This window comes from Podarcis gaigeae, assembly GCF_964106915.1.
Source record: "Podarcis gaigeae genome assembly, chromosome: 6".
In the NCBI taxonomy this organism is placed as follows: Eukaryota; Metazoa; Chordata; class Lepidosauria; order Squamata; family Lacertidae; genus Podarcis; species Podarcis gaigeae.
In genome coordinates this window covers 6,197,957-6,222,520 of record NC_139682.1, presented here as the reverse complement: position 1 = coordinate 6,222,520, position 24,564 = coordinate 6,197,957, and the positions used below count along the sequence as shown (strand labels likewise).

The window sequence follows — 24,564 nt, the reverse complement described above, 5'->3', positions numbered from 1 at the left end:
TCCTTTTTGGTGTCTGTAACCTAGGTTTAAGGTGTCTTTGGCGATTAGCTTATATATCTGAATTCCTAACACTGTCAGCTAGGCTGGGCTTTCTCTTTGTTTTGCCGCTGTAGGTCTGGAATTTAATCCACTGTGGGGATTAGCCTTCTGAGAAGCATGGGCAGTTTTAACCTGTTGCTGACTTGCACGCCTGCCTGTTTCTGAAAACACCTGTGATGTTGTCCTGAATATCACACACAGGGCTCTGGAGTTGCACATTTTGGCCAACAAGCCAAAGGCGAGTGTGTGTCCCACTGCCCCCACCATACCCAAAGTTTAAAAAGAGGAAGCCTCCAGCACGATGTCAGTGCTCTGGGAGTTTTTCCATCTCTGTATACATACATACAAAGAATATATCTGAATGACAAAAAACAGACAAACACACGAAGAGAATGGCAAAACACCAAAGTTCAAGGAGAGGCGCTTTAGATAATGAAATCAAAAGAAAAAGTAATATCAAGAGTGAATGAAAATGATGCAATTATGAATCTACAAATGGGGAATGAAATACAACTTGCATGGTGCAATGAAAGAGATAGGCAATTCCCCCCCCCTTTTTTTTTGTACAGTCATACCTCGGGATAAATACGCTTCAGGTTGAGCGCTTTCGGTTTGCACTCCGCGGCGACCCGGAAGTAACGGAGCGTGTTACTTCTGGGTTTCGCCGCTCGCGCATGCGCAGACGGTCAAAAATGACGTCACATGCATGCGCAGAAGCTGTGAAACACGATCCGTGCGTGCACAGACGCCCTGTCACATCTTACGTTATGTTCAGGATGCGAACGGGGTTCCGGAACGGATCCCGTATGCATCCTGAGATACCACTGTATTTACAGATGCCACCAAATAAAATCATATTTCTAAGGGATTTGCCACGCATGTGACAGTGCTGTGCTATATTTAATAAATAACCCCACAAACAGAGGTGAAATAAGAAAGCTCAACATCTCCCCTAGCCTCCATATCTGGGTTCGTGCAAGATTTTGAACAGCTGCACAGGTGCGTGGAGGGCAGGGGAAGACCAGCAACTGGCTAAAACGTCAATGCTTTCAAGAAGCTAATGGTAAACCATTGACTAACTTCCTGCCGAGTTACAATACGGACCTATTATTCCTTCAGCCCTTCCTCTCCAGAGCTTGGAGCCATGTCTTAGCCTGACAACAAGCCTGTGAGGTAGGCCAAGGTATATGCAGCACCACTGCAGAAGAAGAGAAGGATGTGTTGTACGGGAAAGGAATCCAGTTTCTCGAGAACGTTTGGCTTTTAAAAGGAAAAAGAACCCAAAGCTTATCTCCGATGGTTTTTGTGTAAATACCGTATTTTTTGTTCTATAAGACTCACTTTTTCCCTTCTAAAAAGTAAGGGTAAATGTGTGTGCGTCTTATGGAGCGAATGCAGGCTGTGCAGCTATCCCAGAAGCCAGAACAGTGAGAGGGATTGCTGCTTTCACTGAGCAGCGATCCCTCTTGCTGTTCTGGCTTCTGAGATTCAGAATATTTTTTTCTTCTTTTCCTCCTCCAAAAACTAGGTGCGTCTTGAGGTCTGGTGCGTCTTATAGAGGGAAAAATACGGTACATTTTCAAGGCGTCGCTCCAAATCCTGGCCGGTCCGCTATCTGGGGAGAAAAAACACATTTTTCTAAGCAACAATAGTCTGCAATTTGAATGCTGGGGGGGGGGGGGACATCCTTGAAAACAGAAGCATTTCCTTGAGGGATAATTTCTGAATTCCATGCAGTTCAGTTAAAAATAGCCTGTTGATAGATTGGGTGGAGCTCCACTTAGCCTCCAAGTTCCCAGTCCATATGGAACATCTCTCTGAAGCAAGCCATGCTGGAACAAACAGGGGGTCTGCTGGAGCCCAGCCGCCCATGAATCCCCCTGGTTTAGCAGGCATTGTGCAGTGAAAGCCTGTGTCCAATGCTTGCCCTACTCAAGGTAGGCCCATTGTAGGTAATGACAGGGAGCAGCCGCCGAGACCGCATAACACCGGTCTTGAAAGACCTACACTGGCTCCCAGTACGTTTCCGAGCACAATTCAAAGTGTTAGTGCTGACCTTTAAAGCCCTAAACGGCCTTGGTCCAGTATACCTGAAGGAGCATCTCCACCCCCATTGTTCTGCCCGGGCACTGAGGTCCAGCGCCGAGGGCCTTCTGGCGGTTCCCTCGCTGCGAGAAGCCAAGTTACAGGGAACCAGGCAGAGGGCCTTCTCGGTGGTGGCGCCCGCCCTGTGGAACGCCCTCCCACCAGATGTCAAAGAGAAAAATAACTACCAAACTTTTAGAAGACATCTAAAGGCAGCCCTGTTTAGGAAAGCTTTTAATGTTTAATAGGTTATTGTATTTTAGTGTTTTGTTGGAAGCCACCCAGAGTGGCTGAGGAGACCCAGACAGATGGGTGGGGTATAAATAAATTATTATTATTATTATTATTATTATTATTATTACTACTATTATTATTATTGGCATGGTTACCTTATTGCAATCTTAGGCTTGGATTCAGCCATGTATCCTAGCCTGGAAGTAAGACCCATTGCATGCTATGGGCCTTCTGAGAAAGCATGCCGAGTCTCTGTGATTGCGAGAACGACTTTGGAAACAAGTGTTCCTGGATATTGTTTCTCTTACCAAAGCATGCAATCGCATTTCCCTTCTGCTGGCTTATTTTTAATACTTGCTTTTTGGCAACGAGAGCAGAGACGCTGGCAGGCCTCTGGACAGATCCTGTAAACAGATCAGTTTTGTTTGGCCCTTCGCAATTTTTCAACTGTGTTTGCTCGGAAAGGGGGAGGGATATTTCCAAGTCGTAAACGAGAGGCAGACGCCATGCATTATTGTTCTCTCGGTGTTTGAATGTGATGGCCCTTCTATAGCTACATGCATGGAGATCTTGCATGTAAAGCTACCACTGGATGGCACCAGCTTCAAATGGACTGCAGAACCTGTGAAGTGGTCAGTTTGTGGGGTGAAACGGCTTTCTCCCTGCCTCTAGAGCACTGTCTGGAGAAGGCAGCGATGCCCAAGAAAATATAAGTTGATCCCTGAAACACAGACCTAGTTCTCATTGAAATAGTAAACCAGTGTCCTGGCAGTACCACTTCATATTGCCGGTAGGGTTTGCATTACTGGCCATACACCATCTCCCCACCTCATAGAAAGCTAGCATCTCAGCCCTTCTCCTGGACATGCTAAGTTTCTTTTTGCAGGGAATTGTATTTTATTTTTTTCTAGCAAGGAGAATTTAATCATGCGAGCCTCTATGTGCATTCTGAGGTGGGATGCAGCCCAGATAAAAAGGTAAAGGTACCCCTGCCCGTACGGGCCAGTCTTGACAGACTCTGGGGTTGTGCGCCCATCTCACTTAAGAGGCCAGGGGCCAGCGCTGTCCGGAGACACTTCCGGGTCACGTGGCCAGCGTGACAAAGCTGCATCTGGCGAGCCAGAGCTGCACACGGAAACGCCGTTTACCTTCCCGCTGGTAAGCGGTCCCTATTTATCTACTTGCACCCGGAGGTGCTTTCGAACTGCTAGGTTGGCAGGCGCTGGGACCGAGCAGCGGGAGCGCACCCCGCCGCAGGGATTCAAACCGCCGACCTTTCAATCGGCAAGTCCTAGGCGCTGAGGCTTTAACCCACAGCGCCACCTGCGTCCCTAACAGCCCAGATAGCTCAGTCTAAAAGCACGAGATTCTCTTAATCCCAGGGGCACGGGTTCAAGATGGGTGAAAGATTCCTGCATTGCCTGGGCCAGAGGGTTGGGCTAGATGACCCTCACGGACCCTTTGTGACTCAAGCTTCAAGCCACAGCTTGACTCCCTCCATGAGGGCCAGAGCATTCGATGAGATTAATGTGCCGTTCAACAAGACAGCGTCCTTTCCGCCCACTCTTATTTGGACGGCGCTGTTTTCAATACAAACCATTAGCCTAGGCAAACACTCCTTGCTTATCTTTTGTGGTTGTCGCCAAGCTGCCGTGAGTCTGCATTTTTGCGTGTGGCAAGTGAGGATCCCAGTTGCTTCAGCATGTGTTTACTGGAGACAGGGCGGCTGGCGTCCCTTGTTTTGCCTCTTTGAAGAAGGTGCCTGGTTGCTCTTGCGCCACTAGGGGGAGATGTAAACCCTGCAGCTCGACTGGAGAGAGGGCCACGATTCATCAACTCTCACTGGGGGAAATGTACAGTGGTACCAGGGCCGTCTTAAGCATATGTGGTGCCGGGGTGCAAAGATGAAGGAAACAAACTATGTGGAGAGCAGGATTTAAATCCACACTCACACGCTTTAAAAAAAAAAGAAATCCCCCGTAAACGCTGCTAATAGAATCCAGCCAGATGGGCAGGGTATACATTTATTATTATTATTATTATTATTATTATTATTATTATTATTGATATACCACCTTTTCCTCCAAGGTGCTCAAGGTGGGGTTACGTGGTTCTCCCTCCCATTTTATCCTCAAAACAACAACCCTGTCAGGTAGGCCAGGCTGAGAGATGGTGACTGCCCCAAGGTCATAGAATCATAGAATCATAGAGTTGGAAGAGACCACAAAAGGGCCATCGAGTCCAACCCCCTGCCAAGCAGGAAACACCATCAGAGCACTCCTGACATATGGTTGTCAAGCCTCTGCTTAAAGACCTCCAAAGAAGGAGACTCCACCACACTCCTTGGCAGCAAATTCCACTGTCAAACAGCTCTTACTGTCAGGAAGTTCTTCCTAATGGTCACGCAGTGTGCTTCATGGTGGAGGGGGGATTCGAACCCTGGTCCCAGTCTGACACTAACCATTACACCACAGAGGCTCCCTGTTCCGGCGTCACACAGTCTTGCTCAGTTCCGATCCTGATGTGGGGAAAACCTCTGTGCAACAAAGTAGAACCCCGTGAGTAGACACTATGCTGATTTTTTTTAATCTTATGGTAAACATCATCATTATTTTTTAAGATCATTTTTATTGCTTTTTCCAACAGAAAGTTGTAAACAAAAGTATATTCATATAAAGAGATTCCTCCAAATCTCCAGACTCTTTCCCCGCCCCATCCACCCCGTGGTGGTCCCATTTTGCATATTCTTTCATACTCCATTTTTTATATCAAACCACATTGTTTGTGGTAATTGCTAAACTACAAGTGAGATCAAAACCCTGCTAATGTTTCCATCTGCTTACAGTGGTCTCCTAAGTAACTTATAAATTTCCCCCATTCTTTTATAAGGTTTTCGTCGTCTTGGTTCCCAGGTTTTCCAGTCAGTTTTGCCATCTCGGCATAGTCTCTCAGCTTGGTTTGCCTCTCCTCTCTGGTAGGGACTTTGTCTTCTTTCCATCTCTGGGCTAGTAATGTCCGGGCAGCTGTTGTTCCATACATAAAAAGTCTCCTCTGTTCCTTTAAGATATCAGTACAGTCATTACTCGGGATACAGTCACTTCAGGTTGTGTTTTTTTGGGTTGCGGACCACCAAAACCCGGAAGTACCAGAATGGGTTACTTCTGGGTTTCGGCGGTTGCGCATGTGCAGAAGCACTGAATCGCAATCCGCGCAGGTGCAGACATGCCGCTGCGGGTTGTGGACACTCTGGGTTGCGAATGTGCATCCCACACGGATCACGTTCGCAACCCGAGCGTCCACTGTACCTGTAATTCCTAATAGAAAAGAAATTAACAAAAGTTATTTTTTGTTGATTTGGTTTCTTAACAAAGAATTTTGGTTTCTTAACAAAAGTTATTTTAAACATTTTCTTCCTTTCATTATATATCATCTCCCAGAAAGCTTTTCTTACCTTACAAGTCCACCACATATGATAAAAATTGCCTTCTTTTTCTTTACATTTTGAATAAGTATTTGTAGTTGTCCTGTACATTATGGTGAACGTCATTTGATCCACATGTCAAGCTGCCCCACGCAGTTACTTCCCACATGCTTTGTGCGATTTGGAATCGGTGTTCCCATTTTTTAGATATGGAAAACTGAGGCCAAGATGTTACACTCATTCGTTGCATCTGTAGGTCACACCCAAGCATACAGTGGTGCCCTGCAAGACGAACACCTCACAAGACGGAAAACCCGCTAGACGAAAGGGTTTTCCGTTTTGGAGGCGCTTCGCTAAATGAATTTCTCTATGGGGTTGCTTCGCAAGACGAAAAAATCTTGCGAGTTCCCACGGGTTTCTTCGCTCCCCCCCCCTTTCCTAAGCCGCTAAGCCGCTTCTCAGCTGATCCGCTGATAACCCGCTAACAGCTGATCGCTAAAAGCCGCTAGACCGCTAATAGCGCTAATCCGCTAAGCCGTCAATTGCTTCACAAGACGAAAAAACCGCTAGACGAAGAGAATCGCGGAACGGATTCTTTTTGTCTTGCGAGGCACCACTGTACCTCTGTTCTCCTGCATAAACTAGAACGCGTCGTGCCTCTTGGATAAAGGACAGGTCAGCCAACATAAGCTTTGTGGAAACATCTGAACAAAATGGGGCAAGCTCAGAGTTAGGCATATTTGGGACAATAGCATTGCCACCCACAGATTTTTTACTGGGGAGGGGGGAAAGGGGGGAGAGTGGGCTAGTTTTCCCACCCGACCCCAATGTAAGGAGAATTTGCTCTTGTATCTCAGGTTCTACAAATGCTAAAAAATTTGGCAAAGTCTCTTGTTCAATGAAATCCTGCTCCGCACCGCATCCCCAATCAGCTCTGGGGATGCCCACTAATACTCAAGCAGATTTGAGGAAGGAGGGTAGTTCTGTGACGCAAGTGTAAATGTTCTAACGCTTCAAAGATGCTCTCAAGGCAGAACTAAAAAAAAAAAAAGGCAGTACAGTGGTACCTCGGGTTACATACGTTTCAGGTTACATATGCTTCAGGTTACAGACTCCGCTAACCCAGAAATAGTACCTCGGGTTAAGAACTTCGCTTCAGGATGAGAACAGAAATCGTGCAGCGGCGGCGCGGCGGCAGCAGGAGGCCCCATTAGCTAAAGTGGTGCTTCAGGTTAAGAACAGTTTCAGGTTAAGAACGGACCTCCGGAACGAATTAAGTACTTAACCCGAGGTACCAATAACTGGGAAACACTGGCCTGCGAGCGCTCCAATTGGAGAACAGAGCTATTGCACAACCAACCTTACAGTATCCTTGTGAAATATGGACCACTTATAAACGCCATCTCCAACTCCTTGAAAGATTCCATCCATGGTGTCTCCAAAAATTTTTACATATCACTTGGGAAGGCAGGTGAACTAATATCAGTGTACTGGAAGAAGCCAAGATCACCAGTGTCGAAGCAATGATTCTTCAACATCAACTTCGTTGGACTGGTCATGTTGTGCGGATGCCTGATGGTCGTCTTCCAAAGCAACTACTCTATTCTGAACTTAAAAATGGAAAGCCTAATGCTGGTGGTCAACAAAAGAGGTTTGAAGACTCTCTCAAGGCAAATCCACACCGTGATCAACTCCCTCTTGGAAACCTAGGTCCTCACCATGGAAGAACATGTGGATCTAGAGTTGGCCTCCACAGTCACTTATGGCCTCAAGGTTAAAACCATGTTTATGGAAGACAATCTTACTCGGCTACGAGGAATCGCCAAAGAAGAAGATATGTTTTAACAGAAGAAGAGCACTAGACGCTACCATTAAGGGGGTGGGCGTTCAAATGAAAGTTGGGATTTCCCCCCTTTTCTCTCTTCCCACCATGGGCGCCCACTGAGGGCAAGCAAATTTCTGCCCTTCATAGGCAAGGGTTTCACAAGGCAGAGAGGCCTTCTCTGATTTTGGCGATATGGTGGAATCTTCCAACTCATCCTTTGCTTTTGTTAACTGGGAAAGAAGGAACTGAGTGATTAGTCTTGGTATCTATTTGATTTTTATTTAGCAAGATTTATATATCACTTTGTCAAAATAATATCATTCCCTCAACGGTTCACGTAAAAGATGTAAGATAGTCACAAGCAAATATTGCTGAGATCAAAACACGTTTTGAAAACACCTGGCCGTAATAAAATGTATCACAGTATAGGGGAAAATCCTGTATTTTTAAAGACAAATGTGCATCATAAAAAATGCACAAGTCTCAGTTGGCTCAAAAAGCACTTTTTAGCTGGCGCTGAAAACAGTACAAAGGAGGTTAATATTAATAGGCTGGAAGTTCCAGAAAACAGGGGATGCCAATATTGATTTCTCGCAAGTGCGTTACAAACAAAGTGGTTGAGTATTGAGTGCTTTTCAAATGGATCTGGAGGCAGAGGAATTGAGTGTGGGTTTGTTGTTGTTGTTGTTTTGTATCTTGTTGTTTGGCAAAAACTTTCAAGGCCGCTAAAAGTCACAGTCCAAGGTTGTGAACGTTAGACTCTCAACTCACAAAACGGCAGCAGTGAAAGCAGACATGCATGAATCCATAATAAAACCAAATTCCCTTGATTTCATGGAATGCTCTTTGTGATATGGCTTTGTTTCCTGGCTGAAAACATAACCTCTCTGCGCAGGCTTTGGGGGGAGTTAATAATAATAATAATAATAATAATAATAATAATAATAATAATAATTTGTACCCTGCCCATCTGGCTGGGCTTCCCTAGCCACTCTGGGCAGCTTCCAACAAAGGTTAAAAATACATTAAAATGTCACACAATAAAAACTTCCCTGAACAGGGCTGCCTTCAAGTGTCTTCTAAATGTCAGGTAGTTGTTTGTCTCTTTGACATCTGATGGGAGGGCGTTCCACAGGGCGGGTGCCACTACCGAGAAGGCCCTCTGCCTGGCTCCCTGTAACCTTGCTTCTTGCAGTGAGGGAACTGCCAGAAGGCCCTTAGAGCTGGACTTCAGTGTCCGGGCAGAATGATGGAGATGGAGACGCTCCTTCAGGTGTACTGGGCCGAGGCCGTTTAGGACTTTAAAGTCAACACCTATATTATTAGAAAGGCAGTTCTGAATATCAGAAGAGCCATCCTGCTAGATCCAGCCAGTGGTCCATATTGTCCACTGTTCTTACAGTGACCAACCAGCTGCCTCTAAAAAGCCTGCAAGAAGGACCTGAGAAAAACAAGAGCATTCTCTCTTGCAGTCCCCATCAGCTTGAATTCAGAGTGGCATCTTTGGCTCAGCGTTTCATCTGCTCCTCTTGTTTCATTAATTGGATGGCAGTCACCTTTTATGTTTTGAGGATTTGGCATGCAACCTCTCCCTGCAAAATACTGATGCAATCAACAGCACTTCTTGGCTGAGCAAACCTCACCTGGGAATTTCGACTGTGCTGTTTGGAGGTAAATGTCTCGTGGTGAGGAGGAGCGAATGTTGATTGCCCAGTTGCCAACATTCCTATTGAGTACAAGGTGATCAAGGAAGTAGTTGCAGCACAATGATAGAGACACGCTAGGAAGATACAGGTTATCTTGACCCATTTCGGTCTGGTTTCAGGATGGAACTGGTCTTGCCGTCCCCGACAGAGAACCTTTATCAGCAAAGGGACGTCGAGAGTGTGACCTTGCATTTAGCACAGCTGCACCAGAAATTTGCAACACTGCTCCTAAGGAAGTCAGCCAGACACCCACAGCCCTGATATTTCATTTTCAGCTGAAAATGTGTTTCTTTTGCCAAGTGTTATTGAAGAATTGATACGATTCAGCTCAGTTGGCAGAGCACGAGGCTCTTCATCTCAGGGCTGTGAGTCCGAGCCCCGTGTTGGAGTCTATGACTCTATGTAGTGTTGGTTGCTTGTTCTGTGTTTTAATAGTTTTATGATGTTTGAGTGATTTCATTGTACATAGACTTAATATTTTTATGAGCTGCCTGTTTATAAGTATTAATAATGGTAGCAATCAAAATTAGCAGCGTTAGGAGAATAACATTGTCTTCACCAGGCAGAGGGCCTTCTCGGTAGTGGCACCCACCCTGTGGAACGCCCTCCCATCAGATGTCAAGGAAATAAACAACTATCTGACTTTTAGAAGAAATTTGAAGGCAGCCCTGTTTAGGGAAGTTTTTAATGTTTGATGTTTAGTCGTGTTTTTAATATTCTGTTGGGAGCCGCCCAGAGTGGCTGGGAGTCTTGTCGTCTGGACAGACCAGGACCTCTGGACACACTGCCCAGGATTGCGCCCTAGGGGAGTCACTTCAGTGCTACAAAGACAGCAGGGAAAAAAAATATGAATTACATTAAATAACGTAGTCACCTTATAGCCACAGACGCAGGTGGCACTGTGGGTTAAACTACAGAGCCTAGGACTTGCCAATCAGAAGGTCAGTGGTTCGAATCCCTGCAACGGGGTAAGCTCCTGTTGCTCTGTCCCAGCCCCTGCCAACCTAGCAGTTCGAAAGCACGTCAAAGTGCAAGTAGATAAATAGGTACCGCTCCTGTGGGAAGGTAAATGGCGTTTCCGTGTGCTGCTCTGGTTCTCCAGAAGTGGCTTAGTCATGCTGGCCACATGACCCAGAAGCTGTACGCTGGCTCCCTCGGCCAGTAAAGCGAGATGAGTGCCGCAACCCCAGAGTCGGTCATGACTGGACCTAATGGTCAGGGGTCCCTTTACCTTTACTTTACAGCTCTTCCCTAGAGTTCTGGGTTGATTTAGCAAAATATGTGTTAATATGTGTTAATATCCCTCCCCCCCAGATTGTGTTTCTTGCATAGCTCATCATCTTTGTAGCTCATCACGGGTGTGAATTGCACAATTGTGTACTTCTCCACATTAGTTGGCCTGGTCATGTGAGGTTGGTCAATCAGTAGACGGACCAGATGACATCAAGTATTTGAGCAACTGAATTTCCAAACTTTTTAAGGTACTGCTGCCTTGGTTCCATAAACTCACCCAAGGGCCCCCTGCCCTGCCGATCAAAGGCGTTATTCAGAATAGCAGTTTGCATGAGCCACCAGGGAACATGACGCAGTAAAGTTCAAAACAGTTGCACGTTTCTTCAAAAATCCAAAAACTGGGTTTCAAAGTAGGCTGTCTCCAGTTCCAGGCCAGGGATGGAGGTGGAGGAAACCAGGAAAGGAGATTGACAGCTGTCCCAAAAGGGAACGCTGCTTCAGCACCAGTGATTACAGGCCGCTGAGTTCAGATCTCACCAACCAGATGTTTGGACTACAACTCCCATCATCCCCAGCCAGCACAGCTGATGGGAGTTGTCCTCCAAAATGTCTGGAGGTCACCAGGTTGGCAAAGTCTGATGTCGTTGATGTATTGCTTAGGAAGAGGGAGAGTACAGGAAAGGATGAGACAATAGTATGAGACATCACCACTAGCACACTTGCTGCTGCTTCCTGGCATGTGACCTTGGGGGGGACACCCCAAGGGCCCCCAAAATATGTTTTGTATGAGAAACCTATAAAAAGCCCCAACTGAATGAGATATTGGCATTCTGTTAAAATCCGTGGTTCATAATAGTTTCCATTTGTTCATAAAAGACACATAGCCTCCTTGCTGCTTGGTTCCTGGAAATACCAAAGATAAGGCATTTGGGGAGGGAACTTCTGAAGAGTAAAATTATGGGAGTCTGTCTGTGCCAGCTTACCAAGTACGACTCCCCTTATGCAGGCTTGTTATCTAGGTGAACATAAATCTCAGACTACAATTCTCCCTTCTTTAGTATGTAGGCTTGTATCTATGTAGGCTTCAAAAGTTTAGAAGTGAGGGGCCCTAGAGGGGCTGGACACAAGTCAAGTTGCAGGCTGGACACCCAGAAAGTTGTATCCAATGAGTTTTTGCCAACTACCCTCTGCTAATGTTTGCAGCGTTAAGATTGGATCTTATATGAATTCTTTGTCTGTAAACCCATCACTTGGGAAGACAGGCAAAATAATGTCAGTGTACTGGAAGAAGCAAAGATCACTGGTGTTGAAGCAATGATGGGACTGGTCATGTTGTGTGGATGCCTAATGATCGTCTTCCAAAGCAGCTACTCTATTCCAAACTTAAAAATGGAAAGTGTAATGCTGGTGGTCCACAAAAGAGGTTTAAAGACTCTCTCAAGGCGCATCTAAAAAAATGTAGTATAAACACTGACAACTGGGAAACACTGGCCTGCAAGTGCTCCAATTGGAGAACAGCCTTTACCAAAGGTGTCATAGGCTTTGAAGACACTCGAACTCAGGACACATGAGAGAAACGTGCTAAGAGGAAGGCATGCTTGGCAAATCCACACCGTGATCAACTCCCACCCAGAAACCAATGTCCCCACTGTGGAAGGACATGTGGATCCAGCATTGGCCTCCACAGTCACTTACGGACTCATTGTTAAAACCGTGTTTATGGAAGACAATCTTACTTGGCTATGAGGGATTGCCAAAGAAGAAACCCTATAAAAGGTCCGGGGTGTGTGTGTGTGTGTGTGTGACACATGCCCATTCAGCCTTTGTGGAAGTGACTGCGCTGAACCTATTTACTGCAGTAAATACATTTTGAACTCTTTCTTCAACCCAACTCATAAGTAGTTAATGGTACTAGTGAGACCAGCAGATTTGCCATGCAACAACCTGGTCAGCTTTTCCTTAGTGCCCGTTTTCGGCAGCTCGGTTTGCTTGGACAGCCAGGGCTCTGACAGGCATCCTCAAAGGGGCCTGCTCCATCTCAGCACCCAATTGGCACCAGGGAGAAGTCTACTGATATAATAGGTGAAGCATGGCTTCAGTTTTCCAAACAACTAGCTTTTTAAGCTGCACAACAGGTTATCAACAATTTCAGACCATGACTCCATGGTGGAGATAGTTACAACTTTCTTTTTATTTTGTAGATGGCAGGAAATATTTATTAACTTCTGAGGGATGAAAATAAGCCAACATTAAAAATGCAGCATTTTTTGTTAAAAATGGAACAGGATCACCACTTTGCTGCTTGTTGTTGTTGTTTAGTCGTTTAGTCGTGACCGACTCTTTGTGACCCCCTGGACCAGAGCACGCCAGGCACTCCTGTCTTCCACTGCCTCCCGCAGTTTGGTCAAACTCATGCTACTACCTTCGAGAACACTATCCAACCATCTGGTCCTCTGTCGTCCCCTTCTCCTTGTGCCCTCCATCTTTCCCAGCATCAGGGTCTTTTCCAGGGAGTCTTCTCTTCACATGAGGTGGCCAAAGTATTGGAGCCTCAGCTTCAGGATCTGTCCTTCCAGTAAGCACTCAGGGCTGATTTCCTTCAGAATGGATCGGTTTGATCTTCTTGCAGTCCATGGGACTCTCAAGAGTCTCCTCCAGCACCATAATTCAAAAGCATCAATTCTTTGGCGATCAGTCTTCTTTATGGTCCAGCTCTCACTTCCATACATCACTATTGGGAAAACCATAGCTTTAGCTATACGGACCTTTGTTGGCAAGGTGATGTCTCTGCTTTTTAAGATGCTGTCTAGGGTTTGTTGCTAATCTGCATTTATTTATTTGGAACAGAATCTGTGGGCATATCTACTCCGTGTGCAAAAAGACTTTCTGTACAACTGGAACCCCGATTTGTCAGGGCTCTCAAAATGTATCTCCAGTTGAATGTGCCAATGGTGGGATGGTTACGTTGCCCATTGAGCGTTCCATGTTTGCAGTGCTTCTCTTTGCAAAAGCAGTTTCATAAGGGGAAAGCTTGCGGGAATCCCCTTTTGCCGTTCTATCTCTTTACCGCAATGCATTCCCATCCTCTCAGGCAGATCCACCCTTTGTATCTGATGAGTTTCGTTTCCCACAACAGACCCCGGGGCATGTGATGGCTGTAACTTATCCGAGAGGGCAAGCAGCCAGTCAATTTGCTGAGAGTGCAGAGTGAGGAACCTGCACCGGGTGGCGATGAGGGGAGTTTATTCTTAGACGTCTTGCTGGCCCAGATGGACAGCCTACGTTGGGGCTTATGCAACCACCTCAAGGGGGAACATCCAAGGCTGGGGTAGCTTAACCTGAGGCTAAGCATGGAGGAGAAATTCGACTCAAGGCACATTTGAAGGTGGACTTATCAGCTTTGCACTCTCCAAAACAGTTATCCTTCCATCTTTGAAATTACCCGAATTTTGCAATGCAAAATTCCAACCAAGCAATGTTTGCAAAAGCACATCTGTTAGGAGGAAGTGTGTGTGAGAGAGACAATATCAGGGAAAATAACATATTGCAATATGTTGTAGAAAGAAAAATTGCTTCTGAAAATGTGCATGATAAACTGCATTTACAGTCGTACCTTGGATCTCGAACAACTTGCAAGATGAACGTTTTACATCCCGAACGCCGCAAACACGAAAATGATTGTTCCGGTTTGTGAACATTCTTTGGAACCTGAACGTCCGACGGGGCTTCTGCAGCTTCTGATTGGCTGCAGGAGCTTCCTGCAGCCAATCGGAAGCCACACCTTGGTTTCCTAATGTTTTGGAAGTCGAACAAACTTCCATTTGACTTCCGTTCCATTCGACTTCCATTCGACTTCCAAGGTACCACTGTAAAAGCATGCTTGTTAGGAGAAATTCACACTAAAATGCAGACTAATTTTCATGAGGGTTTTTTAATTATTATTGCATGGAGAGCTTTGAGAAACAGAGAGAACCAGAACTCACATCTCCACCCACCTCCTCCCTGCAGCCTTCCAGTCGTTGTTGGACTGTCACCAGCCCAGCCAGCCAATGTTCATGGATGATGGGAGTTGTAGTCCCGCAAAATCTGGAGGAGGGCAGATTAGCTGCTCCTGCACTAATGATTTGCTTTGCAGCAAGATAATTACAAGGTGAGATTAGCGCCTGGGATCCGGGAGTGTAGGACTATGGTGGCTTCCCCCACCCTGGCGCCTTCCAGGTGCCTTGGACTACAACTCCCATCAGCCCCGGCCAGCTTGGCCCATCTAGTCCAGCATCATGTTCTCACTGTGACCCAACCAGATGCCTGTGGGAAACCCACAAGCAGGATTCGAACCCAAGAGCGTTCTCCCCTCCTGTGGCTTCCAGCAGCTGGTACTCATAAGCATTGCTGCCTCCGACTCATAAGCATTGCTGTCTAATCCTATTTTAAAGCGATCTGATTTGTTGACCACCCCGTGTCCTGTGGCAGTGAGTTCCACAGTTCATGCTCTTTCTTTTATACGTCCCGGATCGTCCGACATTCTGCTCCACCGGCGTTCTCATGCCAAGGAGGGAAGAAAAGCCTTCCTCTGCCCCCTCTTCCCATGCTAGGTGTCTGCCCACCTCTCTTGTGCATTGCCCTTCTCCGCCAGGCCCCGGACACGCTCCAAATGTCAGGAGCGGCTGCCTGTGGCCTTACGCCAGCCATGTTTTGGTGCCTCTGGAGCAGAGGGGCTGCTTCGGAGGCTGTGCCGTGCGACTCCTCCTCTCTTTACAAAGTCAGTGCTATTAATATCAGGTAATGAACATAATCTCTAGGTTAAGCTATCCTCTTATGCATGTTGGCTACTCTCTCGGTCCCCGGGCAGGGCTCTCTTTTCCCTCCTTCTCTCGCTGTTGACACCACACCGGACCTTTTCGGATCTCCAGTTTGTAGGTTCTCCCAAGCCACCGCGTGGCATTTTACCCCCTTTCCTCCTCTTGTGATCAGAGTGGCGAGACCCACGTTTCGTTTCACTGTAAAGGCCAGAATGCATGTAGTCAACTTCCTAGGGACTCTGAATTCTTTGAGGCTGCGATGAGACTCACACACACACACACACACACACACACTCCACAAGCCAGCTCTCCCAGAGTCAAAAACACCTGAAGCCTTTCTGCCACTTCCACAGTCACCCCAGACCCTTCTCTGGCTAGGGGGAGATGAACAGATCCCCTGTATATTCGGGGGTCAGGATCTCTGGCTGCTGGGCCCTTGGACCTGAAGGCAGGTGAGTGCTTTTGTCCCGTCCACCCCCCCCCCTTCCGGATGTAAATTAACTCTCGGATGCAGGATGGACGAGTTTTTAGAAGGCTTAGGAAACAGAGGAGGGGGTGGCGAAGAGAGGAGAGGGGAGATCCGCTTTCTGGATTGCAAAACAAAACACTTGTTTTTGGAGATTTCAGGAGCAGCGCATTAGAGAACTGGCTGTTTCGCAGATATTGGGAGGGTGCAATGTGGGGGTGTGCGTACAACTGGGCTTTTTTGGGGGGGGGGTGCCTTTCATTCCCCTGGGCTGGTTCTTTCCTTTGTGAACTGATTCACTGCCCCACCCCCTTAATGGTAACTAGGGAGCAAAACGTGTTTCCGCGGGAGAACGTGCTCTTAATAAAACATGCATCCCTTGGTCAGTCAGAAGCAGGTGGAAAGGTTCTTAACTTGCCCCTTACTGGACCTATGAGCTATCTGGGGAGATGAAAGGTGGGTTTTGATGCATCATTTGAGCCGAAAGACTATTCTGCGCTGTAGTGATGATAACAGGTGCATGGTAAAGGGGTTTGGATGTTATTCCGGATTAAATCTCAGAGGGTGGGGAGAATGATTGTTCCCTCTAATTCTGATGTTCAAGCTGTGACTGCCATTGCTTGTGTAGTCAGAATAGCCCCCCACACACGTAAGAGACAGGTATCTGCAAACTTGGGGGATCCCAAAGTTTGCAATAGGAAAAAAAAGTCAGGATTTGGTGGGGGGGGAGGGCAATACAACCAAATGAGGAACTGGGCCTGCTTACTTATTGCAGAATGCTGACAGATTGTGGTTGAGACGGAACGGAAAACCGAGCAGAAGGGGGAATGGAATGGAGTATCCTGGAGGAACAGAAACACTCCATACTGCAACATTTTGTTGCAGATCCTACTTGTCTATGGATTTGTGTGGGTGTGTTTGCTTGTGTTTCTGTTGTTTCTTCCCATCCCTGTTTTCAAGATGGAAAAATAACAGTATTTTTTAAAGATATCACTTTACTTCGCCCTAGTGAACGAATAGCTATTTTTTTCACTGCGTATTTGGCTTGCGGGTGTGCACTGAGCTTGTATCTGAATCAAGAGTTCATCCCCTTGCTTTCTCCTTTGACAGTGGAGACAATAATTTTCGGCAACCTCGCTGGTGTCTCCTGAACTTTGACCAAATTTCCCCGTTAATTTGGAGAACAGGTCGTTCAGCATATTCTCGGTTCTGATGTATATTTTGCTGTAGGAGGCGTAGTTTGGACAGAATCGAATATACCCTTTCAGAGTTAATGCCAAATATATTACTTATGAGAAATGAGCCACCATGGTTGGCAGAGGGCATGAAAATTTGTGTCCTGGGCTTTTTAGACTTGTCTGCCTGTGTACTATCTGAAACTAAAGGGGCGTATTGCTTGTCAGACGTGAATTCTCCGCCCCTCAGCTCTCCCACCCCACTACCAATGGGAAGTAGGGGCAGCAACAGGGACAAAGGCACCTCACACAAATTACCTGTAAATATTGGTGCTGCCAAGGCGCCCAAAGTCCCCTCTGTGTCCCTCTGGAGATTTTGATCTTCAAATGCAGCAGAAGCAAACTCCTTGCGCATGAATAACAGCTACCACCGAGCGTCATGGATTCCTGCCTTATTCCTCCCTCCCTCCTGTTGTTGTCCTCGCTTGCTCATGTCAGCGTCACTCTGGGAACAAAGCACACTTGTTAATTGCCGCCGCATCATTATTCTCTCTCTCTGAGGGAGCCGGCTGGTGGTTATTTTGTAGGTGAAATGCACATGTGCTTCCCCGGCCCCCAGTGCCTGATTCCATATTCCAGCGGATCGATGTTGCTAGGAGCAAAGTGCGAGCTGCAAGGCGCCTCTGCATTGCGCTCACAGAGATGCCCTGAAGCTGCCCTGGCAAATTGTGAGGGGTCCCCAGCATTGTGCTTAAAAACCACCTGTCAGATGGCAGTGGTGGTTGCTCGTGAGTAACCAGTCAGGGCTCCGACCTGTCTTTTACAGGTTTTTACAGTGGTGCCCCACAAGACGAACGCCTCGCAAGACGGAAAACCCGCTAGACGAAAGGGTTTTCCGTTTTGGAGGCGCTTCGCAAAACGAATCTCTTTATGGGCTTGCTTTGCAAGACGAAAATGTCTTGCGAGTTCCTGCGGGTTTTTCCCCCTTTCCCCCCCTTTTCCTAAGCCGCTAAGCCGCTTATCAGCTGATCCGCTGATAAGCCGCTTAACAGCTGATCGCTAAAAGCCGCTAAACCGCTAATAGCGCTAATCCGCTAAGCTGTCAATGGGCCTGCTTCGCAAGATGAAAAAACCGCTATACGAAGAGCCTCACGGAACGGATTAATTTCGTCTTGCGAGGCACCACTGTATTTTGGTGCAAACTATTTACAGTGCAGAACCGCAAGTTCATGTCTGCCTCAATCGCTAGCAGAATCCGGGAGTGATCGTTTCTGGGTCCTCCCACAACATAATACCTTAGTCACCCCCAGCCTTTTCCTTCCTTCTTTGCATTTTACACTTCTGCGCAGGGTGGGTGACAGAAGAGGCGTGCTTCCCTTCCTGGCCGGCTTGACCAGGAGCGGTGCTGAGGCTCCCGGCAGCATCCTCTGGTCCTCTCCCCTCTTCCCCACTGGAGGTGTGGCTTTCTCCACCACAGGAAGAGGAACTACTTCTCAAGATTTTTGGAGATTCCCTGTAACCCAACTGCCCCTCGGCTTCCCTTCCCTGTTCCGATGGCAGTCCCCTGACACCACCCTTTAAAAACAGGGGTGCCAGGAGTGGGGGACCATTAGGCAGAGTGAGGCGACCAGCTTAGGCAGCTGTTGATGGAGGACACCAAACGGTAGCAAACTGTGGGCTATTTATTATGATAAGTGTCTGCTGGATCAGGCCAATGGCCCGCCTAGCGCAGCATCCTGTTCTCACAGTGGCCAACCAGAAGCAGGATTTGAACCCAAAACCACTTTCCCCTCCTGTGATTCCCATCAACTAGTATTCAGAACTGTGGCGCTCAGCTTCAGATTTAGGGTGGTGCGGTCTGAAGGCAGCCCTGTGTAGGGAGGTTTTTAACATTTGACCTTTTGTTATGTTTTTATATGTGTTGGAAGCCGCTCACAGTGGCTGGGGCAACCCAGCCAGATTGGCAGGGTATGAACGCATTATTATTATTATTATTGAGAATACAGTCATACCTCAAGTTACATTTGCTTCAGGTTGCGCGTTTTCAGGTTGTGTCCCACGGCGACCCAGATGTACCGAAAAGGGTTACTTCCTGGTTTCACCGCTTGCGCATGCGCAGAAGTGCAAAATGACATCGCACGCATGCGCAGACGCAGCGAATTGCGACCCGTGCACGTGCAGATGCGCAGACATGGGTTGCATTCTTCTCAGTTAGCGAACGGGCCTCCAAAACGGATCCCGTTCGCAATCGGAGGTACCACTGTACCCATAATTGAGAAGATCCATTTGGGTGCACCAAATTTTGGCCTTGCTCTGGGCACTGTATCACCGAAGATGATCAAAGTCTGTCTGTGGCGGCGGAGCATATCTCTCATGGCTAGTAGCCACCCGTAGCTGTTATGGGTACATTAATTCATTATTACTGCTCTGTAGTATACACAAAGCAAGGGACCATAGCGACAACACTGCTTTCTGGCTCTTGGGCCCTAGTCGCTTCCCAGTCCTCTCCAGTGGTTACGAGAAGACAAAGCTGAAAGGTCCCTCGGGTAGCTCTCAGTGGAGGCCAGGCTACTGATCCGATGTCTGGATAGATGCTCCGAAAAGGAGGCTTGTGTGAAAATCTGGATCGAAGGAGGGGAAAGTTTGGGAAGACAGTGATCCTTGAAGTGACATGTGGCTGCAAAGAGTGTTCGCATGTTGCAACAAATGAGTGCGCACTCGAAAAGGGATGCTCGCATGTTAATGTCAAGAAGGACACTGACAAACTGGAACGTGTCCAGAGGAAGGCAACCAAAATGGTCAAAGGCCTGGAAACGATGCCTTATGAGGAACGGCTAAGGGAGCCGGGCATGTTTAGCCTGGAGAAGAGGAGGTTAAGGGGTGATATGATAGCCATGTTCAAATATATAAAGGGATGTCACATAGAGGAGGGAGAAAGGTTGTTTTCTGCTGCTCCAGAGAAGCGGACACGGAGCAATGGTTCCAAACTACAAGAAAGAAGATTCCACCTAAACATTAGGAAGAACTTCCTGACAGTAAGAGCTGTTTGACAGTGGAATTTGCTGCCAAGGAGTGTGGTGGAGTCTCCTTCTTTGGAGGTCTTCAAGCAGAGGCTTGACAACCATATGTCAGGAGTGCTCTGATGGTGTTTCCTGCTTGGCAGGGGGTTGGACTCGATGGCCCTTGTGGTCTCTTCCAACTCTATGATTCTATGATTCTGTGAATGTTCAGAAGGTGTACAATCTTTGTCCTTGGTCTGGGAATACCACCGTCATAATCTCACCCTTCTGCTCATCAGAGAAGCAGGACAATTTGTTTAGAAAGCACTCTCCAACTGCAGAGCCACTTCCTTCGGCATCCAGCCAGAAGTTTGGGTTTTCACGCCGGCACCAAGACCACAAGCAGAGTGGGGAGGGGCTCCCTCTTTCTTTTCCCTAATTGCCCTCCACGTCTGAGTGCTGGGGTGGGCGAGGTGGCTGTCCCGATGCCAGCCTGGTGAGGTGATCCCTTTTAATCTCTCCTGGCAGGGTGCCAGGTTTTGCTCTCGTTGCTCCCCTCTGGCAGGTTTGGAAAGGTTGCTGGCGCTGAGCTCCCCTTCTGTATTCTGTGTAACACCCCTGGCTCTCAAGCTGTCTCTATAAGTGGGTTGGTTGGCCCTATGTGTTTTGCATGTATCCATCTTCAAATATCTCAAGAGCTTTCACATGGAAGGCTGGAGGCAGCTAGTTTTCTCCTGCTCCAGAGGCTAGGACTCAAACCAATGGCTTCAAGTCACAAGAAAGGAGATTCCAACTATTATTATTATTATTATTATTATTTACAGTGGTACCTCGGGTTAAGAACTTAATTCGTTCTGGAGGTCTGTTCTTAACCTGAAACTGTTCTTAACCTGAAGCACCACTTTAGCTAATGGGGCTTCTTGCTGCTGCCACTGCACCGCTGCTGCACAATTTCTGTTCTCATCCTGAAGCAGAGTTCTTAACCCGAGCTAATATTTCTGGGTTAGTGGAGTCTGTAACCTGAGGCATATGTAACCTGAAGCGTATGTAACCCATTATTTATACCCTGCCCATCTGGCTGGGCTTCCCCAGCCACTCTAGGCGGCTTCCAACAAAATATTAAAACACAGTAATGCATCAAACATTGAAAGCTTCCCTAAACAGGGTTGCCTTCAGATGTCTTCTAAAAGTCTGGTAGTTGTTCTTCTCTTTGACATCTGATGGGAGCGCGTTCCACAGGGCAGGTGCCACTACCGAGAAGGCGCTCTGCCTGTTTCCCTGGAACCTCACCTCTCGCAGCGAGGGAACCACCAGAAGGCCCTCGGAGCTGGACCTCAGTGTCCGAGCAGAATGATGGGGGTGGAGATGCTCCTTCAGGTATACTGGACCAAGGCCATTTAGGGCTTTAAAGGTCAGCACTAACAGTTTGAATTGTGCTTAGAAACGTACTAAACATCAGGAATAACTTTCTGACAGTAAGAGCTGTTTGACAGTCAAACGGTCTCCCTCAGAACGTTCAGGACTCTTCTTCTTTGGAGGTTTTTAAGCAGAGGTTGGGTGGACATCTGTCATGGATGCTTTAGCTGAGATTCCGGCATTGGAGGGGGTTGGACTAGATGGCCCTTGTGGGTCCCTTCCACCTCTACGATTCTATATGAGGCCCCCGCTCCAGGCATGTGCTCTTCCCTGAAGGGAGCATGAAAATCTTTCCAAAAGGCATCTTCTCTGGAATATTTCAGCTCGCTTCTCAGCGGCCCTGGAATAAGCCGAATGCCGAGTGCTGTATGCATAATGATAGAGTCATACCTCATGTTACGTTTCGTTCAGGTTGCACATTTTCGAGTTGCGTCCTGCGGCGACCCGGAAGTACAACGTACAGCTTCCGGGTCATGTGGCCAGCATGACTAAGCCGCTTCTGGCGAACCAGAGCAGCGCATGGAAATGCCGTATACCTTCCCGCTGGAGCGGTACCTATTTATCTACTTGCACTTTTGTGCTTTTGAACTGCTAGGTTGGCAGGAGCAGGGACCGAGCAACGGGAGCTCACCCTGTCGCGGGGATTTGAACCACCAACCTTCTGACTGGCAAGTCCTGGGCTCTGTGGTTTAACCCACAGGGTTGCCAGCCTTAAACAGCTCAGGACAATACCTCAAGGACCGCGTCTCCCCATATGAACCGACCCAGACCCTGTGGTCATCATCCGAGGCCCTTCTTCATGTGCCGCCTCCACGAGAGGTCCAGTGGGTGGCAACAAGAGAACGGTCCTTTTCTGCAGTTGCTAATTTGTATGGCTGGCACCTTTGTTACGTATCTTTAGACACCAGACAAAAACATTCCTCTTCTCCCAGACACTTGGCTAATTAAAAAATCTGTGGCCTTTTAAACTGTACGAGTGGGGGCAGGTTTTGTTCTTGTACAGTGGTGCCTCGCAAGACGAAAATAATCCGTTCCGCGAGTCTCTTCGTCTAGCGGTTTTTTCGTCTTGCGAAGCAACCCTATTAGCGGATTAGCGGATTAGCGCTATTAGCGGTTTAGCGGCTATTAAAGGCTTAGCGGCTTAGCTGCTAAAAGGCTATTAGCGGCTTAGAAAAAGGGGAGGGGGAAGCGAAAAAAATCGCAAGACTCGCAAGACGTTTTCGTCTTGCGAAGCAAGCCCATAGGGAAATTCGTCTTGCGAGGCGCCTTGAAAAACGGAAAACCCTTTCGTCTAGCGGGTTTTCCGTCTTGCAAGGCGTTCGTCTTGTGGGGCACCACAGTACCGGAAAGGGTTACTTCTGGGTTTTGCCGCTTGCGCATGCGCTCAAAATGATGTCATGCGCAGAAGCGGCGAATCGCGACCCGTGCAGACGCAGGTTGCGTTCTGCTCATGTTGCGAATGGGGCTCTGGAATGGATCCCGTTCGCAACCAGAGGTAACACTGTAGTCACTTCGTTATGTAACCCAGGGAACTCTTACAAGGAGCTTTCCAGGTGTTGAGTTTCCTAGATCAAAGGCAAGAGGGAGCACTTTGTAAGACGACTGGCCAGCTTTGCAAAACCTGAGCAACCAGATAAGAAGTGGGGAGGGAAGTTCGTGGCTGCTTTTCTTTCCCTTGGTACTCCTTGTTCAACTTTGAAACCCAAACACATGACCTGCCCTTAATGTAATAGGCAGAGCTGTCCTATACACCAATTACAATGGTACCTCGGGTTACATACGCTTCAGGTTACAGATGCTTCAGGTTACAGACTCCGCTAACCCAGAAATAGTACCTCGGGTTAAGAACTTTGCTTCAGAATAAGAACAGAAATCGTGCTCCGGCGGCGCAGGAGCAGCAGGAGGCCCCATTAGCTAAAGTGGTGCTTCAGGTTAAGAACAGTTTCAGGTTAAGAACGGACCTCCAGAATGAATTAAGTACTTAACCCGAGGTACCACTGTACGTCTGAGGAGGAGACAGACACTTCTTCCATGCTCATGTGGTGGGAGTGCAAATTCATGGATAAGAGAGCCATCAATGGCTGCTCAACATGTTGGCCCTGCCCCGACAGTTGGAGGCAGCGATGCTTGTGAAGAACACTTTCTGGAAACCGCAGGAGGGGAGAGAGTGGCTCTTGTGCTCAGATCACACTTGGGGGTTTCTCTCCTTGGTCAGCCACTGTGAGAACAGGGTGGTGGACGAGACGCTGGAAACCCACAACCAGAAAATGGCAGCAAAAGTCGCCAGCACGCCCCCTGTCATTGCTGGAAACCATGGATGATTTTCTTGTACCAGTGTAGTGAAAGTTCCTCTTCTGTCAAATCCTACAGTCCCGCGACCGGGGTAGGATCATGCCCCACAGCTGGGAGAACTTCCTCCTTTTTAAATCCTGGATCTGCAGACAAGGATAAGTAGGGTTGAAGCCATTATAGAGACTTCCCCTCTCTTATTTTTTTCCTACTGCTCCTCTGCCTTTTCACAGCAGCCTGGCATGTGGAAACCAAACAGGTGAAGCTTCTCTTGTCAAGAAGACAAAAGCTTCACCTGTGCAGTTTCCACCCGGCAGGCTGCTGTTAAATGCACAGGTGCGGGGCCAGTTCAAGTTTCGAAAAGGAGGTCACCCTAAAACAACCCCAGGTTTAGGAACACAATCCCAACCACCTCTTCTCTTCAATATTTCAGCCTGACCTTGGGCTTGGAGACCACGTTTTTGACTCCCAGATAATCCTGGAAAGGGGAGAAACTTTCCCTGCAGTTACTGGGTAGGGAGAGGGTTTGGATCGCCTTACCTGTACGCAAAGGGGAGGGGTCCCCCCTCTCTGCTTTCATTTGCAGGGCACTCTTATCAAGTCCCGCTTTTGCAGTGCTGCTGTCGCCATCAGTGCATTGGCAAGAGGATGTGAGCCCGGGGTGGAAAATGGGAGGCGGAGCAGAGAGAGGCCGGCCGAGGGAAAAGATCAACTATAAATAACCTGTCCTGTCCTGTCCCCAGCTCAGTGAGCTGCTGTTTTGCTCCAAGCGGCTTATCCCGCTGGCCTGGGTCCATTGGGGGTGGAGAGGGGCGGCTGCGTGCCTGTCCTGTGTTTGCCAACCGCGAAAGAGCTCTTTGAGGAAGTTTATCTGCCC

At 47.8% G+C, this 24,564-nt stretch overlaps 1 protein-coding gene and 1 long non-coding RNA gene across 7 annotated transcripts in view; one reads left to right on the top strand and one right to left on the bottom strand.

The window, feature by feature from the left end:
• Positions 1 to 24,564, top strand: part of UCKL1 (uridine-cytidine kinase 1 like 1) — a 69,226-nt gene that overhangs the window by 3,664 nt on the left and 40,998 nt on the right. For 2 of the 4 annotated variants that reach the window (XM_083744422.1, XM_083744423.1), the window contains exon 1: positions 15,346 to 15,794. The exons of the other annotated variants lie outside the window; for them this stretch is intronic. In XM_083744422.1, coding sequence (XP_083600548.1) covers positions 15,727 to 15,794 — 68 coding nt within the window. In that variant the 5' untranslated portion in view covers positions 15,346 to 15,726. Of the gene's footprint in view, positions 1 to 15,345; positions 15,795 to 24,564 lie in introns of those variants that run through there. 4 annotated transcript variants of the gene reach the window in all.
• Positions 1,612 to 24,396, bottom strand: LOC310847222. 3 transcript variants are annotated; one of them, XR_014565675.1, is made up of 3 exons: positions 24,228 to 24,396; positions 17,302 to 17,488; positions 1,612 to 1,654 (listed from the first exon to the last, which is right to left on the bottom strand). It is a non-coding gene; the product is annotated as an uncharacterized lncRNA (long non-coding RNA). The 3 variants fall into 3 exon arrangements; XR_014565676.1 differs by lacking the exon at positions 1,612 to 1,654 and adding an exon at positions 12,711 to 14,036; XR_014565677.1 differs by lacking the exon at positions 1,612 to 1,654 and adding an exon at positions 12,711 to 13,887 and having other exon boundaries at positions 24,228 to 24,395.